Genomic DNA, 18,863 nt, shown 5'->3' with positions numbered 1-18,863 from the left:
GTCCTGGGAGCCTTCCCTGCACAGTCTTTTCTCCCTTTGTCTGGGAAACCAGTCAGGGAGGATCTCACCTTAACACTGCCTCAGTCCAGGCAGTGGAAATAGAGTCAGCTTGCTGTGTCCGGCCACACAGGTGCCATGTTCAACTCAGAGCCTGCAAAGAGGGGCTGAGGAATCGTGCCTCTGCCCTGGGCTCTGGAAAATCAGTGTCTGTGGGACCCGTCGTCCAGTAAAAGGCAGCCCAGGATCCAGCGTCGCAGGAGGGGGTACGTGGAGACGACACTCCGCGTTCCCACCTGTTGATGGTATTGGGAGATCGGTCCCAAAGGGAAACAGTCGCCCTCAAAAAATAAAAAAAAACGTGAAAGGATATGCCTCCTACAGACACTAAGCTAAAACTGGGGTTGCCTGGCCCGGCATACTGCAAAGGAGGAGCTATGCTTTTGCATCTACTTAGTGTCCTCTTATGGATAGGCAGCATAACACCCATGGTCCTGTGTCCCCCAATGAGGCGTCAGAGAAATGTTGCAATTTTGCCATTTTCATGGCAGTTTTTGCCTACTACAGGGTGGAGAGTGGCTAAGCCTGCCTGACAAATTCATCAATAGCGCTGGCCTTTCTTATGCCAGAAATGTTATTAGAATATCATGACTCTTGAGGCGCACAGAGCAAGCCATTAATAGGATGCAACAAATTCACTAAGTGGCGTGTTCCTATAATGAATTTGGATAATCTTATTCCTGCACTGCCCACATTAAAGACTGACGTATGAAAAACCAGTCTTAATGAATTGGGGCTTTAGTTTTTAGATAACCAACTTATTTTGCATCCTTTTTATTGTTTTTTCTTGTTGCTTTACTGCTGCAATATGTTAAAAATGCTTAAGATCTCTTCAAAAGCAAAAACAGTGCTATATACGATGCTTTTCGGTTTATGGGTTTTTTTAGGTCACTGAAAATATTATAATATATATATATATATATATATATATATATATATATATATATCTCTTACACAATATAACAAATACTTATAACATATGCAAATAAAATGCATTTTTGTGCATGCTAGAAAATAAGACTGAAAGAACCCTTAAAAACAATATTTGCTTATGCCCTAAAAAAATAAATAAAAATAAAATGTGATGAAAAGAGTCACAGGAGGTTATTGGAGCATTAGAACAATGGAGAACATGTACCTGAACTGGGGACGGCCTAACTCCTTCCAAGGGGCAGCAGACTTTATTATATTTTTGCTTCTGCACAAATAACCACGGTAATAAAGCCTTGTTAGTGTTTCCAATTTCTCTGATGAGGAAAAAATAAATAAAATTAGTCTGTGAACCAAACCGAGATGTAACAATTAATGTAAGATACATGGAGACCAGCATGAGCTTTCCTATGTCACGCAGCTTCTAGGCCCCATTTATTTTTATGAAATGTTCCAGTTTATAGAGACCATAATAATTGCCAAGGGTCCAGGGGGCGCGCGGGCGGCAGAGCATGGGGGGGCGCGCGGGCGGCAGACCATCGGGAAGGGGGGGGGGGGAGGGGAAGGGGGTGCGCGGTCGGCAGAGCATCGGGGGGGAGAGGGGGTGGTCGCGCGGGCGGCAGAGAGCATCGGGGGGGGGGGGCGCGGGCGGCAGAGAGCATCGGGGGGGGGGCGCGCGGGCAACAGAGAGCATCGGGGGGGCGCGCGGGCAACAGAGAGCATCGGGGGGGCGCGCGGGCAACAGAGAGCATCGGGGGGGGCGCGCGGGCGGCAGAGAGCATCGGGGGGGGCGCGCGGGCGGCAGAGAGCATCGGGGGGGGGGCGCGCGGGCGGCAGAGAGCATCGGGGGGGGGCGCGCGGGCGGCAGAGAGCATCGGGGGGGGGGGCGTGCGGGCGGCAGAGAGCATGGGGGGGGGGCGCGCGGGCGGCAGAGAGCATCGGGGGGGGCGCGTGGGCGGCAGAGAGCATCGGGGGGCATCAGGGGGGGGGGTTCGCGCGGGCAGCAGAGCATCGGGGGGGGCACGGGCGGCAGAGCTCTGCGGGCATGCATTGCGGCAGAGCATTGCGGGCGTGCATTGGGAGTACATGCTTGAAAATAATGCAGGCCATACAAAATATTGACACTTTGGGCACAATTTGGCCACTTTCACTTATGTGTGTACTTAACTTTTGTTGTGAGCGGTTTAGACATTAATGGCTGTGTGTTGAGTTATTTACAGAGCACACAAATTTACACTGTTATACAAGCTGTACACTGACTACTTTACATTGTATCAAAGTGTCATATCTTCAGTGTTGTCCCTTGAAAACATCTATAATATTTACAAAAATGTGAGGGGTGTACTCACTTCCATGATATACTGCATATAAATAACCACTCGTTCTAATACAGATTAGCTTATTTAACCCCTTAACCGCGGGCAGTAATATTATGTCCCTGCGGTCATAGTGTTAATCCCCACCTGCTGCTTCAGGCGGGGATCTGTGTACATGTCAGCTGATTTGTACAGCTGACGTGTGCATGACAGGCACGAGTGGAATCGCGTTCCACCCGTGCCTTTTAACCCCTTAACTGGCACTGTCAAGATGTCACAGCGCCAAATTAATGGCGATCGTGGTAAATGTGTACTCACAGGCCGATACAGGAAGTAACGTGACGTGATCACGTAAATCTGGTGGTTGTCATGATAGCTCAAATCTCTAAGGCCCTGTAAGAAACAGCCGAGTATTGGCTGTAAAAGAGATTATCTTTTCTCCCGGTCTGAACGGTGCTGCTCTGATCGGGAGAAATGAATGAACGATCAAACAGCTGATAATAGCCCCCTTGAGGAAATAGTCAAATTTAAAAAAAGTTTAAATTTTTTTTTAAAAAATTAAAAAAAATAAACAAAACCTAAAAGTTCAAATCACCCCCCTTTCGCACCATTGAAAATTAAAGGGTAAAAAAAAATTAAAAATATACACACATTTGGTATCGCCACGTTCAGAAATGCCCAATCAAAATATAAAATCAATTAAATTAATTTACCTGGTCGGTAAACAGAGTAGCGGCAAAAAAATTCCAAACCTCAAAATTACGTTTTTTGGTCGCCACAATCTTTGCACAAAATGCAATAACAGGGGATCAATCGTAGCATCTGTGCAAAAACGGTACGTAAAAACGTCAACTCGAGATGCAAAAAAATAAGCCATTACTGAGCCATAAATCCCGAAAAATGAGAACACTACGGGTTGCGGAAAATGGCACAAAACGTATGCCACATTTTCGGAAGAACTTCTGATTTTTTTAACCCCTTAGATAAAAGTAAACCTATACATGTTTGGTGTCTACAAACTCACACTGACCTCAGGCTTCACAGCAAAACATCAGTTTTACCATATAGTGAACAGAGTAAATAAACTATCTCAAAATGAATAGTACAATCGCACTTTTTATTGCAATTTTTCCACATTTGGAATTTTTTTTGCTGTTTTCCAGTACACTATATGGTAAAAAATCATGGCTTAATTTAAAAGTACAGCTCTTTCCGCAAAACATGAGCCCTCACATGACCACAGGGACTGAAAAAATAAAAAAAATTTACGTCTCTCGGAAGAATAAATGGCGAAAAAGAAACCTGGAAAGCGCAAAATAGGCCGGTTGTGAAGGGGTTAAGTAACATGTATGGTAAGGCTGCTTTCACACATCAGTTTTTTTGCATCAGGCTCAAGCCGGCTCAAAAACCTATGCAACGGGTGCAGCGAAAAAAACTGATCTGTTGCATAAGTTTTTCCATGCGGCCCGTCCGTTTTTTGACGGATGCGGCTTGCTACTGAGCATGCGTAGTGCAAAAAAAACGCATCCGTCGGCCGGATGCGGTTTTTGTCGCAGGACGCCGCATCCGGGGTCCATAGGCTTGCATTGTAAATCGCGCCGGATCCGGCGCGATGCATTTTTTTCGCCGCACAAAAACACATGCCAGGCAACGTTTCATCCGGCCGCCGCATGGGCTAAATATGCCGCATCCGGCAAAAACCAGACACAACGCAAGGACATGCGGCACAATACGGCGCTAATGCAAGTCTATGCAGAAAAAAAAAAACGCAACTGGCGGCATAAAAAAACGGTTGCGTTTTTTCTGAAAAGCGCCGTATTGTGCCGCTCAGCAAAAACTGGATGTGTGAAAGCAGCCTAAGACTTACTTCGTCAGCCTCTGCAGCACATGTTCACATTCTTGCTCCTTCATCTTGAGTTGCTCTTCATATGGAATCTGCCACAGAGGAGTCACCACATCGGCAATCTGCTTGCTGAGAGACTCCTCCTGAGTGCTCTCCTCCGCAGCCTTCCTCTTGCTAAGTGACTGCTCCTTATCATCATCTTGCTTTCTCTTCTTCATTATAGGGTCAGCTTTGGGCTTTGCCAGCCGGACAGTCAATAATCGATTCTTCCACATTACACCATGTATGACTTTCATTGCTTTGTTTCTTTCTTCCTCACTTTTAAAGGTTACAAATGCAAATGTTTGCTTCTGCATGAGTTTTATTTTGTGGGGATTCAGTCCGTACTTGGCAAGGAATTTTTTAACGTCGTTAAAGCCAATGTATTTTGGCAAGTTTTGGATCTCCACCTTGAAGATCTCTGATGTGAAAAGATCATCCTTAATGTATCTATACATATCAGCATTGCCGGTTTCCTCTGAATCGTCACACATATTAGCTGAAGTTTCACTTGCTGCTGCATCGCCCTCCATAACTGATCTGGCTTCTGGTTTTGTAGCATCTTCTTGGAGCTTTCCAGCATCGCTATGTGCAATTGTCTCATCTGCATCCGGTTTATTAGCATCTTGTATTGTGCCTTCTTCTATCGCGACATTCATCTGTGCCTCATCATCAAAGCGGCCTTCCTCAACCCCCGAGACTTCCATGTTGTACTTGGTCCTAGAAAGACAAATATATAAAAGATCACCTTTGTTAAAAATTGTATTAAAAATGCCATTTCTATTGTTAGAAATTCCATAGAAAAACATTGAGGGGGATTTATTAGAGGGAATGTGTAACAATTTATCTATTTATTTTAAATGTTTGGACTGTTAAAAAGTTCATTTTTAGTCTATAGAATTAAATAGTGTAAATGTAAGGCTATGTGCGCACGTGTGCGCTCTGCACCGCACCGAAAAGGTGCCCTTCAGAGCGCAGCTGAAAAGCTCCATTCTGAAGCGCATGGTGCCGGCAGATTCGTGCGCTCTGCATGCTGCCTCTCCGTATAAACAGCATGCAAACCGCACGAAAGAAGGGACATGTCACTTCTTAGAACGCAGCGATTCGGCAAGCAGCCGAATCGCTGCGTTCTAACATGCCACGTGCGCACGGCCCCTGTACAATCTCCATAGATTGTGCAGGGGACGCAGGACGCATGCAGTTACGCTGCGGTGCAGAATGCAGCGTAACTGCATGTAATACGCACACGTGCGCACATACCCTTATTGTGTGTTTTGGTTTGTTTTTTTAGAACTTAACTTAGCTCCTGGGGATGACCTGGATATAGGACACAGCCAATCCCATTTCCTATAGTGTGCATGTATTGGCAGTGACATTGGCCCCTCAGGCTGGTACAGGTTACAGCGCTATTTGGAGACTGGCACTACTTCATTGTAATAGTAATCTTTATTTATATTCTGCAGCGCAATTCAGAGGTTCATATACATACAGTTAGGTCCAGAAATATTTGGACAGTGACACAATTTTTGCGAGTTGGGCTCTGCATGCCACCACATTGGATTTGAAATGAAACCTCTACAACAGAATTCAAGTGCAGATTGTAACGTTTAATTTGAAGGTTTGAACAAAAATATCTGATAGAAATTGTAGGAATTGTACACATTTCTTTACAAACACTCCACATTTTAGGAGGTCAAAAGTAATTGGACAAATAAACCAAACCCAAAAAAAAAAATTTTTTATTTTCAATATTTTGTTGCGAATCCTTTGGAGGCAATCACTGCCTTAAGTCTGGAACCCATGGACATCACCAAACGCTGGGTTTCCTCCTTCTTAATGTTTTGCCAGGCCTTTACAGCCGCAGCCTTCAGGTCTTGCTTGTTTGTGGGTCTTTCCGTCTTAAGTCTGGATTTGAGCAAGTGAAATGCATGCTCAATTGGGTTAAGATCTGGTGATTGACTTGGCCATTGCAGAATGTTCCACTTTTTTGCACTCATGAACTCCTGGGTAGCTTTGGCTGTATGCTTGGGGTCATTGTCCATCTGTACTATGAAGCGCCGTCCGATCAACTTTGCGGCATTTGGCTGAATCTAGGCTGAAAGTATATCCCGGTACACTTCAGAATTCATCCGGCTACTCTTGTCTGCTGTTATGTCATCAATAAACACAAAGTGACCCAGTGCCATTGAAAGCCATGCATGCCCATGCCATCACGTTGCCTTCACCATGTTTTACAGAGGATGTGGTGTGCCTTGGATCATGTGGCGTTCCCTTTCTTCTCCAAACTTTTTTCTTCCCATCATTCTGGTACAGGTTGATCTTTGTCTCATCTGTCCATAGAATACTTTTCCAGAACTGAGCTGGCTTCATGAGGTGTTTTTCAGCAAATTTAACTCTGTCCTGTCTATTTTTGGAATTGATGAATGGTTTGCATCTAGATGTGAACCCTTTGTATTTACTTTCATGGAGTCTTCTCTTTACTGTTGACTTAGAGACAGATACACCTACTTCACTGAGAGTGTTCTGGACTTCAGTTGATGTTGTGAACGGGTTCTTCTTCACCAAAGAAAGTATGCGGCGATCATCCACCACTGTTGTCATCCGTGGACGCCCAGGCCTTTTTGAGTTCCCAAGCTCACCAGTCAATTCCTTTTTTCTCAGAATGTACCCGACTGTTGATTTTGCTACTCCAAGCATGTCTGCTATCTCTCTGATGGATTTTTTCTTTTTTTTCAGCCTCAGGATGTTCTGCTTCACCTCAATTGAGAGTTCCTTAGACCGCATGTTGTCTGGTCACAGCAACAGCTTCCAAATGCAAAACCACACACCTGTAATCAACCCCAGACCTTTTAACTACTTCATTGATTACAGGTTAACGAGGGAGACGCCTTCAGAGTTAATTGCAGCCCTTAGAGTCCCTTGTCCAATTAATTTTTGGTCCCTTGAAAAAGAGGAGGCTATGCATTACAGAGCTATGATTCCTAAACCCTTTCTCCGATTTGGATGTGAAAACTCTCATATTGCAGCTGGGAGTGTGCACTTTCAGCCCATATTATATATATATAATTGTATTTCTGAACATGTTTTTGTAAACAGCTAAAATAACAAAACTTGTGTCACTGTCCAAATATTTCTGGACCTAACTGTACATACATACATGACAGTTAAAGAAAATACAAGACTTAAAGCAAAAATATTGACAACCATGCTCGTAAGAGCTTACAATCTATAATGAGGGGGGGGGGGTTGACACAAAGTACAGGGGCTTATTTATAATGATGGTCCAGGAATTTTGAAGAAATGGAGGATAAAGGCTGCATGAACCAGTCATCAGCCAATATTTATAGTGTTTGGGTGTGGTGGGGTTGGATGGAGAATTATGTTCAGAGAAAGAGCGAATGGGCTGAATATGACATGACTTTGATTAGGGATCGTGATAGGCCGCCCTAAAAAGATGTGTTTTTCGGGAGTGTCTAAAGCTGTGTAAGTTGTAGTCAATATATTGGGCTGAAGCATTGCAGAAAATTGAGAAGTCTTGGATCCGGGAGTGGGAGGTTTGGATTAGTGTGGATATTAGTTGGAAGCCGTTTGTGTAGCGTAGAGAAGGAGTGGGGTGATAGACAAAGATACGGGTGGAGATGTAGGGGTGTGCCGCACTGTGGAGAGCTTTGCGGGTGACTACAAGCAATGTAAATTGGATCCTATAATGCAGGGGTCGGGAACCTATGGCTCGCGAGCCAGATATGGCTCTTTTGATGGCCGTATCTGGCTCGCAGACAGGGCTCCTACCTGTCTATGGGAAGGATCAGGGCCGGCGCCAGCACCCGGCTACTCAGGGGGGCCCGGTGGCCGCGCTGTCACCGCCCCCCCGCCGAGGATCGAGCTTTCAATTGCATCGGCATCGCAGGTGCCGATACAATTGAGAGCAATGATGAGAGAGTGAGCGGCGGCTGCCTCTCATCATTCTCCCCGCTGTGACTGTCGGCGTTCTTCTGACAGCTCTGCAGCAGAGCGCGGTGACGTCATCACTGCGCGCCTGCTGAGAGGTCAGCGAGCGACAGCAATGGACGACGCGCCGAGGAGACCGGATCAGCGGGGGAACGAGGAGACGTGAGCCGCCCCTCTACTGACACTGGGCTCCCCTGACTCACAGGCCGGCCACTACACAGCGGCACTAGTACACATAGGGGCCCGGCAGCCGCTCTGCGTCTATGTGTAGTGCTGCTGTATAGTGGCCGAACTGTGAGTCAGGGGAGCCCAGTGTCAGTTGAGGGGCCCCTGACCTGGAGAGGCCACCAGCCGTGTCTGAGCTGCAGGAGTGCTAGTCCTGACCTGCACAGCAGACGGAATCTCCATCCTGCAGGACCTGCGATGATGTCACGCCCATGTGACTGTGTGGGAGGAGACACAGGATGCCGGGCAGAAAGCAAGATACTGAATCCTGAAGGAGATAATGGACACATGATGACTGGTAATAAGAAAAGAGGGGACATGAGGGTGAGGGGGGCTGCAGGGTGAGGGGCATATGAGGGCTGCAGACTGTGACAGAAGCATGTGAAGGGGTGCAGAGTGTTTGAGAGGGGTAAGTTGGGGTACAGGCAGAGTGAGATATGTGAGCAGGGTGTGTGAGATATGGGGGTGTATTGTGTGTGATATGGGGGGGTGCAGGCTGTATGGGAAGCAGGGTATGTGACATATGGGGGTGTAGTGTGTGGGATATGGGGGGTGCAGGCTGTATGGGAAGCAGTGTGTGAGTGTGTGTGTGTGTGTGTGTGTGTGTGTGTGTGTGTGTGTGTGTGTGTGTGTGTGTGTGTGTGTGGGATATGGGGGGTGCAGGCCGTATGGGGAGAAGTGTGTGTGTGTGATATGGGGGGTGCAGGCTGTATGGGGAACAGGGTGTGAGAGATATGGGGGTGTAGGCTGTATGGGAAGCAGGGGGTGTGAGATATGGGGGTGTAGTGTGTGTGATATGGGGGTGCAGGCTGTATGGGGAGCAGGGTATGCGACATATGGGGGTGTAGTGTGTGGGATATGGGGGGTGCAGGCTGTATGGGGAGCAGTGTGTGTGTGTGATATGGGGGGGTGCAGGCTGTATGGGAAGCAGGGTATGTGACATATGGGGGTGTAGTGTGTGAGATCTGGGGGGTGCAGGCTGTATGGGAAGCAGTGTGTGTGTGGGATATGGGGGGTGCAGGCTGTATGGGGAGCAGTGTGTGTGTGTGATATGGGGGGGTGCAGGCTGTATGGGGAGCAGGGTATGCGACATATGGGGGTGTAGTGTGTGGGATATGGGGGGGTGCAGGCTGTATGGGAAGCAGGGTATGTGACATATGGGGGTGTAGTGTGTGAGATCTGGGGGGTGCAGGCTGTATGGGGAGCAGTGTGTGTGTGATATGGGGGGTGCAGGCTGTATGGGAAGCAGGGTGTCTGGGCCACTGACAGATACAATTGCTCCAGCGGTCACTTAGTACACAAAGGAGTGTTCCTCTCTGCTGCACTAAGCCACCGCTGGACCTAAACAATAATTCGCTGTAAAATAATAAAATAGATAATTGACATAACTGACAATGCGTTGTGTGACATGTCCAATATTCCAGCGTCTTTCTTCTGCGAATGCCTCAAAGCTGGCATTCTCTCAACATCAGGTGGGAAGAATGCCAGCTTCCAGTCATGCGCAGGAAAAAGAAGAAGCCAGACTGCTGGACTGATGTCATGCATCGCAAGTTCACAATGTAAGTTATTGATTTGATTTTTTTACTGCTAATTACCATTGTTTCAGTCCAGTTGTGGCTTTATACAGCAGGGAGGAGCATTCCTTGCTGTACTAAGTGAACATTGGAGCGATTGATCTGTCAATGGCCCTTTAAACATATTGTACGGCTCTCGCGGAATTATATTTCAAAATATGTGGCGTTTACGGCTCTCTTAGCCAAAAAGGTTCCTGACCCCTGCTATAATGTATGGGCAGCCAGTGCAATGTCTGGCACAGAGGAGAAGCGTCCGAATAACGATTAGCCAGATAGGTGATCCTGGCTGCAGCATTAAGGATGGGCTGGAGAGGGGAAAGTCTAGTGAATTATAGAGAACTGTAGCGTAGCGTTATAGAAGTTTTAAATATTGTATTGCTCTTAACAATAATATTGAGAAGTTGATTACTTGGACTCTTTGGGATACTTTTTGGGCTCTCTTAAAAAGGGACTTTTCCCCTACAATCAAAGTTTATTTTAAAATTAATTTTAATCAATACATTTTTAAATAATAACAATTTCCACAATTTGATGTGTTTATATTTTTTTTTCCTGTACTCACATAATCTTGTATATGTGCCCCTGCTATGCACTGTGTAATGGCCATGGTCTGATCATACCACAGCTCCTGGGCCAGGGAGGAAGTAAAAGATAATATACAGATAGCCCAGCATGGGCTCATAGCTGATTCTTATTGTGAGGTAAAACATTTCTCTGCCCGTTTTTAAAAAATGTTTTACCTTAAAGAATTATTTGTGATCCCATACTGTATTATCTGCATACTCTTACTTCCTCCCCGGCCCAGAAGCTGTGGTATGATCAGACCATGTCCCTGTACAGTCAGGCACGGCCATTACACAGCACATATCTGTGACACCTATATAAGATTCTCAGTACAGGAACGTTTTTTTTTTTTTAAACACTTCCAATTGTGGATATTATTGTTATTATATATTAATTATTATTATTATTATTATTATTGTGGACCGAGAAAACAATCGCAGCATGCTGCAGGTGTAATGCGAGACTCTTTCTCTCGCACCCATTCAAGTGAATAAGGCAAGAGAAAAAAAAAAATAAAATCGCACTGCACTCGCGGTACACCGGTGTACCGCTAGTGCAGTGCGAGAATGGCAATAGCCGGCTATGCAGGTGAGAGGGAGAGAAATCCCTCCCTCCCCTCCTGAGTGCCGGCCCGCCCCCCGCAGCTGAGGTCTGCTCGCACGAACGGACCTCAGTTGCAAGGACACACGCATGACACTCGGCTCTGCTGTACTGCCAGCACCAGCCGAGTGTCATGCAAGTGGATCGCAGTAATCCCCGTGTGGCCCCAGCCTAATACTTATGCTATTTCTAACAGAGGGAGGGGATAACTCTGCCCCCCCCCCCCCAGATATTATCTGCTCCATTGCAACTGTCACTCAACATACAGCTAATTTTATAAACTTGACTTTTTGAATTACAAAACCTATACATCGGAGCTGACCACTACAGGTATGTATAGACTCAGCCTGATAGAGCCAGTATAGCACTGGCTTTAGCTTATATATGAAAATCCTGGTGATTGGTGCGCTTTAACCATTTAATGATTGAGGTTTTCCCTGTAAGGTTAAGTGAACCTGTTCAGTATTTGGTGAGTTTTTCTCCTCAGTATTCGTAGCCAAAACCAGGAGTGGATCAGTCAAAGGAAAAGTAAAATAAAAACACAGGCACCACTTCTGTGTTTATTACCAACTTCTGGTTTTGGCTATAAATACGGAGGTAAAAAACTCACCAAACACTCAATGTGTGCACGTGGCCTTATTTTATAGTATTTCTGCTTAGTTTGCCAAGTTTTTTCCTGCTATCTTTTTTCTTTGAGTTTTGAACTGGTTGTTCATGGGTCTAAGGGGTACTTTGCACGCTGCGACATCGCTAGCCGATAGTAGCGATGCCGACTGCAATAGTCCCTGCCCCGTCGCAGCTGCAATATCTTGTGATAGCTGCTGTAGTGAACATTATCGCTACTGCAGCTTCACACGCACTTACCTGCCCTGCGACGTCGCTCTGGCCGGCGACCTGCCTCCTTCCTAAGGGGGCGGGTCGTGCGGAGTCATAGCGACGTCACACGGCAGGCGGCCAATAGAAGCGGAGGGGCGGAGATGAGCGGGACATAAACATCCCGCCCACCTCCTTTCTTCCGCATAGCCGGTGGAGGCAGGTAAGGAGATGCTCCTGCAGCTTCACACACAGCGATGGTGCGACATTATGAACATGTCCGACACTACACAGATCACCGATTTACAACGCTTTTGCGATCGTTTATCGGCGCATCTAGGCTTTACACGTTGCAACATCGTTACCGGCGCTGGATGTGCGTCACTTTCGATTTGACCCCGACGACATCGCAGTAGCGATGTCGCAACGTGCAAAGTACCCCTAAGTATTTACTATGAAAGATTTGCCATTTCTGACATCAATAGGATTCACTATATAACGCTGAATGCGTCCCTCTGCCCAAAGACAGGATAGCAAGAGGACATGAAAACCTTATGTGTAATTTATATTTTCAAAATGTTGTGTTTGTTGCTTATGGCAACGGTGTTCTACGCACGCGGGAAAACAAAATAGCAGAATCTAATGCAATATTCACAGCAACTGAGAGCAGAGGAGTGATAAAATTCTTGTTTCTGCAAGGAAAGTCAGCGATGGACATTTATGGTGATATGTCACAGACATTGGGGATCAATGTCCTTCATATTCCACTGTTAAGAACTAGGTTGCCAAATTTAAAACGGGCCACTTCGGCACCAATGATGAGGAACGTCCTGGACGACCGAGAGTGGTTGTTGTTCTGGAGATCGTTGATGCTGTGCACAACCTTATACTAGAGAATCGACAAATTTCAGCTAAAGCAATAGCAGACATCATGGGGATTTCCCGTGAACGTGTTTGTGTCATTATCCATGAACATTTGGACATGAGGAAGCCATCTGCAAAGTGGGTCCCCAAATGTTTGACAACAGATCAGAGAAGCATTATTATTTGTATGACCCTGAAAACAAGGAGCAGTCAAAAGAGTGGAGGCACAGTGGTTTTCCTCATCCAAAGAAGTTCAGGGTGCAAAAATCAGCCACTCAGGTGATGGCGTCTGTGTTCTCGGATAAGGAGGGCGTGCTGCTAGTGGACTACCTTCAAAAGGATTCCACCATCAATCAAAAGGTATAACTTTTGGGCTAATTGAAGGCAGCTCTGAAGGCCAAAAGATGCAGCAAGCTGTCCAAAGGAATCTTATTCCTGCAAGACAACGCCTCCGCTCACACTGCACAAGCGAGTACGGCAAAACTGGCAGAGCTGGGCTTCCAGCTGGTTGACCACCCACCTTATTCACCAGATCTAGCTCCCCCCATCTATCATCTGTTTCCAAACCTTAAGAAACACCTCAGGGTACCAAATTTCACACCATTTCTGATGCCATGGCTGCTATGCATGTCCGGTTTGAAGCACAACCGAAATCCTTCTTCTTGCTAGGCTTACAGAGCTTGGAATACCAATGTAAAAAGTGTGTTGACATCAGTGCAGAGGATGTGGAATAAATGTAAAAGTTTCATCATCCTCTCTCGTTTCTTTCTGGGTAAAGCCAAAGACTTATCAGCAGCCCCTCGTACACACACAAATATCAATCCCTCAGTATACAGCTCAATAAACATTGTATCTCAACAGCATCTCAGTCCCCTCAGAAAATTGCCTCCCAGTAAGATAGTAAGATCGTTCTGGTTGTCTATAGCAACCAGAGTGCAGCTTTCAGCATTGAAGCTGCTGAGGTAAAGTGAAAGCTGAGCTCCGATTGGTTGCTATGGACAACTAGACCCTTATCAAGTATAACCAATAATCTATATCTATTTCTATTCACTATATAAGGCTCCCTTCACACGTTCGTGAAAATCACGCACGTGTTTCACGGACGTGTCAAAGGTGCGGTTTCCCCTCCGTGAGCCGTGTTTATGGCACTACGCATACGGACCACACGGATGTAGTGTGGATGCGGTCCCGTGTGACACGCGCCGGAGAAAACTCACATGTCAGAGAAAAAAATAACAAAACATTACTCACCTTCTCCTGCCCTCCTGTCTCTGCCGCTGCTGTCACTTGCTAACGACTGCCGCTCATTGCATATTCACTTCACTGCAGCCGGAAGCGGCAGCAGCGGGGAGTCGGCAGGACCGGAGACCGAAGATCAGCACCACGGACAGCGACGCCAGGGACAGGTGAGCAGAAAGTTCTCGTTCTCTGTGTGTTATCACGGATAACACATGGAGAACACAGGTAGTGCCATAAACACGGCTCACAGAGGGGAAAACGCACTTTTGACATGTCCGTGAAACACTTGCGTGATTTTCACGGACGCGTGAAGGGGGTCTAAGGCTGAATGAGTCCTTCTGTCCGAAACCGAGCTGTTGTGTGTGCAGTGCTATGTTCAACAAAGCACTGCACATACGTCGGCAGTCACCTCCTCCCACCCACACTATTGTTATGGTGAGGGAGGGAAAAGGTGAGGAACCGCCCGCTCACACACACATCATGGTGAGGAAGGTCAGCAGCGTGCGGACATGACATGATGGCTGCGCCTGTACCGAAGCTGCTGCCCGGCTGTGCGGGTCAGGGTTGCAGGATCTCTGTTGAGGCTGCATGGTGCTGTGTCTTTAAAAAGAGACCAACAGTGGTGTCTCAGAGCAGAACACTCATGCAGTAGGAGGTGGAGGATCTGCTGAAGCAGGTACAGCAGTGTGGGGGCCATCTGAAATCACAGGCATCACTGCACCGACCCCAAGGGTGCAAGCTACTACTCTCCGTTATCTGTCAATACACAAACTCACATGCGGCCAATTCACTGACATCACCTACGCCGACCACCGCTATTCTGTAATCTGCCAATACACTAATTCATTATCACACAGCCCTGCCTATAACTCACACAAGGTGCTTGGGGTGCCACTACAGAGCCCTGGCCATAGATCACACGTACGGTGCCAGTACACAGCCCTGACCATAGATCACACATATGGTGCCAGTACACAGCCCTGACCACAGATCACACATAAGGTGCCAGTACACAGCCCTGACCATAGATCACACATAACGTGCCAGTACACAGCCCTGGGCATATGCCCATAGATAACACGTACGGTGCCAGTACACAGCCCTGGCCATAGATCACACATATAGTGCCAGTACACAGCCCTGACCATAGATCACACATATAGTGCCAGTACACAGCCCTGACCACAGATCACACATATAGTGCCAGTACACAGCCCTGACCACAGATCACACATATAGTGCCAGTACACAGCCCTGACCACAGATCACACATATAGTGCCAGTACACAGCCCTGACCACAGATCACACATATAGTGCCAGTACACAGCCCTGACCACAGATCACACATATAGGGCCAGTACACAGCCCTGACCACAGATCACACATATAGTGCCAGTACACAGCCCTGACCATAGATCACACATATAGTGCCAGTACACAGCCCTGACCACAGATCACACATATAGTGCCAGTACACAGCCCTGACCACAGATCACACATATAGGGCCAGTACACAGCCCTGACCACAGATCACACATATAGTGCCAGTACACAGCCCTGACCACAGATCACACATATAGTGCCAGTACACAGCCCTGACCACAGATCACACATATAGTGCCAGTACACAGCCCTGACCACAGATCACACATATAGTGCCAGTACACAGCCCTGACCATAGATCACACATATAGTGCCAGTACACAGCCCTGACCATAGATCACACATAAGGTGCCAGTACACAGCCCTGACCATAGATCACACATATAGTGCCAGTACACAGCCCTGACCATAGATCACACATATAGTGCCAGTACACAACCCTGACCACAGATCACACATATGGTGCCAGTACACAGCCCTGGCACCAGATTCAAGTTAGTCTGCAGTTAGACGTTAGCTATTAGATATTCATTCATCTATGCTGCACCAACTGTTTTAAAACAAACTGATCATACATAATTTTTATTTTGATCAAGGTACCCTGGACCACAAGTGCTCAAAATGAACGTCTCAATGTCCTGAATATTATTTGTTAAAAAAATTTTCAAGTCTATGTGTAGTTCAGAAGTTATTCACGTAAATCTGTGTTATATAACGCTATACACGCGTATTCAAACGTACTCAATCGTCCATACGATTAATTTAAAAAGAGGTACCTGGACCACAAGTACTCAAAATTAACCCCTCAATGTCCTGAATAATATTTGCTAAAAAAATTAACAAGTCTATGTGTAGTTTAGAAGTTATTCGCGTAAATCTGTGTCACATAATGCTATACGTGCATAATCAAACGTACTCAATCGTCAATACGTTTAATTTGAAAAGAGGTACCCTGGACCACAAGTCCTCAAAATGAACATCTCAATGTCCTGAATAAAATTTGCCAAAAACATAATCAAGTCTATGTGTAGTTCAGAAGTTATTCACGTAAATCTATGTTATATAATGCTATACATGCGTAATCAAACGTACTCAATCGTCCATACGTTTAATTTGAAAAAAGGTACCCTGGACCACAAGTACTCAAAATCAACATCTCAATGTCCTGAATAATATTTGCTAAAAAAATGATCAAGTCTATGTGTAGTTTACAAGTTATTCACGTGAATCCGTGTTATATAATGCTATACGCGCAGAATCAAACGTACTCAATCGTCCATACGTTTAATTTGAAAAGAGGTACCCTGGACCCCAAGTACTCAAAATGAACATCTCAATGTCCTGAATAATATTTGATAGAAAATTTATCAAGTCTATGTGTAGTTTAGAAGTTATTCACGTAAATCTGTGTTACATAATGCTATACGCGCATAATAAAACAATGCTGAAGTTGGTTTCTTATTCGTCCAGTTTCTTATTCGGCAATTTAGTTTTTTCAGTTTTTTATGCATTTATCAACAAAAATAACACATCACAATAATAAAATACAATGCACTGATGTGCCCTAATATACATACACTCAAACTCAGCTGTGAAAAATATAAAACTGGCAAAAAAATGGGCATCAAAGTGGGCACCAAAGTATGTTAGTGAAAGGGTTAAATTGCTTTGGGCCACTGATCTAACACCACAAGTGCATATCTAGTGATGCCCCTAATCAAACTCAAGTGACTCCAGCCTGGCCCAAAGGGGTTCTGGGCATCAAAACTGGCATCAAACAGGGCACACAGCCAATTTTCACAGATTTGAATAAGTAACTGGTGTTTTTGAGGGGTTAAATGGCTTTGGGCCACGGATCTCACACCACATTTACATACCTAGTGATGCCACACATCAAATTCAGATCACTCCAGCCTGGCCCAAACAGGTTCTGGGCATCAGAACTGGCATCAAAGTGGGCAAAACCCACTTTTCAAAGATTTGAGTAAGTAACTGGTGTTTTTGAGGGGTTAAATGGCTTTGGGCAACTGATCTCACAACACATTCACATACCTAGTGGTACCACACATCAAATTCAGATCATGCCAGCCTGGCCCAAACAGGTTCTGAGCATCAGAACTGGCATCAAAGTGGGCAAATGGCCAGTTTTCACAGATTTGAATAAGTGATGTTTTTGAGGGGTTAAATGGCTTTGGGCCACTGATCTCACAACACATTCACATATCTAGTGATGCCACACATCAATATCAGATCACTCCAGCCTGGCCCAAACAGGTTCTGGGCATCAGAACTGGCATCAAAGTGGGCACAGCCAATTTACACAGATTTGAATAAGTAACTGGTGTTTTTGAGGGGTTAAATGGCTTTGGGCCACTGATCTGACACCACAATTACATACCTAGTGATGCCACACATCATATTCAGATCAGTCCAGCCTGGCCCAAACAGGTTCTGGGCATCAGAACTGGCATCAAAGTGGCCAAATGGCCAATTTTCACAGATTTGAGAAAGTAACTGGTGTTTTTGAGGGGTTAAATGGCTTTGGGCAACTGATCTCACACCACATTTACATACCTAGTGGTACCACACATCAAATTCAGATCATCCCAGCCTGGCCCAAACAGGTTCTGAGCATCAGAACTGGCATCAAAGTGGGCACACAGCCAATTTTCACAGATTTGAATAAGTAACTGGTGTTTTTGAGGGGTTAAATGGCTTTGGGCCACTGATCTCACAACACATTCACATACCTAGTGATGCCACACATCAATATCAGATCACTCCAGCCTGGCCCAAACAGGTTCTGGGCATCAGAACTGGCATCAAAGTGGCCAAATGGCCAATTTTCACAGATTTGAATAAGTAAATGGTGTTTTTGAGGGGTTAAATGGCTTTGGGCCACTGATCTCACACCACATTTACATACCTAGTGATGCCACACATCAAATTCAGATCACTCCAGCCTGGCCCAAACAGACTGGAGTGATCTGAATTTGATGTGTGGCATCACTAGGTATGTAAACTTGTTGTGAGGTCAGTGGCCCAAAGCCATTTAACCCCTCAAAAACACCAGTTACTTATTCAAATCTGTGAAAACTGGCCATTTGCCCACTTTGATGCCAGTTCTGATGCCCAGAACCTGTTTGGGCCAGGCTGGAGTGATCTGAATTTGATGTGTGGCATCACAAGGTATGTAAATGTGGTGTGAGATCCGTGGCCCAAAGCCACTTAACCAGGGCTGTGGAGTCGGTAAGCCAAACCTTCGACTCCGACTCCGACTCCTCAAATTCTCTTGCACCGACTCCGACTCCGACTCCGACTCCGACTCCGACTCCGACTCCGACTCCGACTCCGACTCCGACTCCGACTCCGACTCCTACATAGATTGCTTATAGTTAGGTGAAAAATTTATTGTAGTACATGAATATGTGTATGTGAACATCAGACATTTAATAATTTTTATGATA

The 18,863-nt window shown here is 45.9% G+C and overlaps 1 protein-coding gene across 1 annotated transcript in view; it reads right to left on the bottom strand.

The window, feature by feature from the left end:
- TRMT2A (tRNA methyltransferase 2A) overlaps window positions 1-18,863 on the bottom strand; it is a 68,878-nt gene that overhangs the window by 44,121 nt on the left and 5,894 nt on the right. Inside the window, exons 2-3 of the mRNA XM_075320949.1 lie at window positions 4,171-4,905; window positions 1,196-1,304 (exon numbers count right to left, since the gene is read on the bottom strand). Coding sequence (XP_075177064.1) covers window positions 1,196-1,304; window positions 4,171-4,892 — 831 coding nt within the window. The 5' untranslated portion in view covers window positions 4,893-4,905. The remainder of the gene's footprint in view (window positions 1-1,195; window positions 1,305-4,170; window positions 4,906-18,863) is intronic.

Source organism: Anomaloglossus baeobatrachus, chromosome 1 (genome assembly GCF_048569485.1).
Source record: "Anomaloglossus baeobatrachus isolate aAnoBae1 chromosome 1, aAnoBae1.hap1, whole genome shotgun sequence".
Classification (NCBI taxonomy): domain Eukaryota; kingdom Metazoa; phylum Chordata; class Amphibia; order Anura; family Aromobatidae; genus Anomaloglossus; species Anomaloglossus baeobatrachus.
The sequence above is the reverse complement of the archived record's forward strand: the minus strand, read 5'-3'. Positions and strand labels throughout refer to the sequence as shown.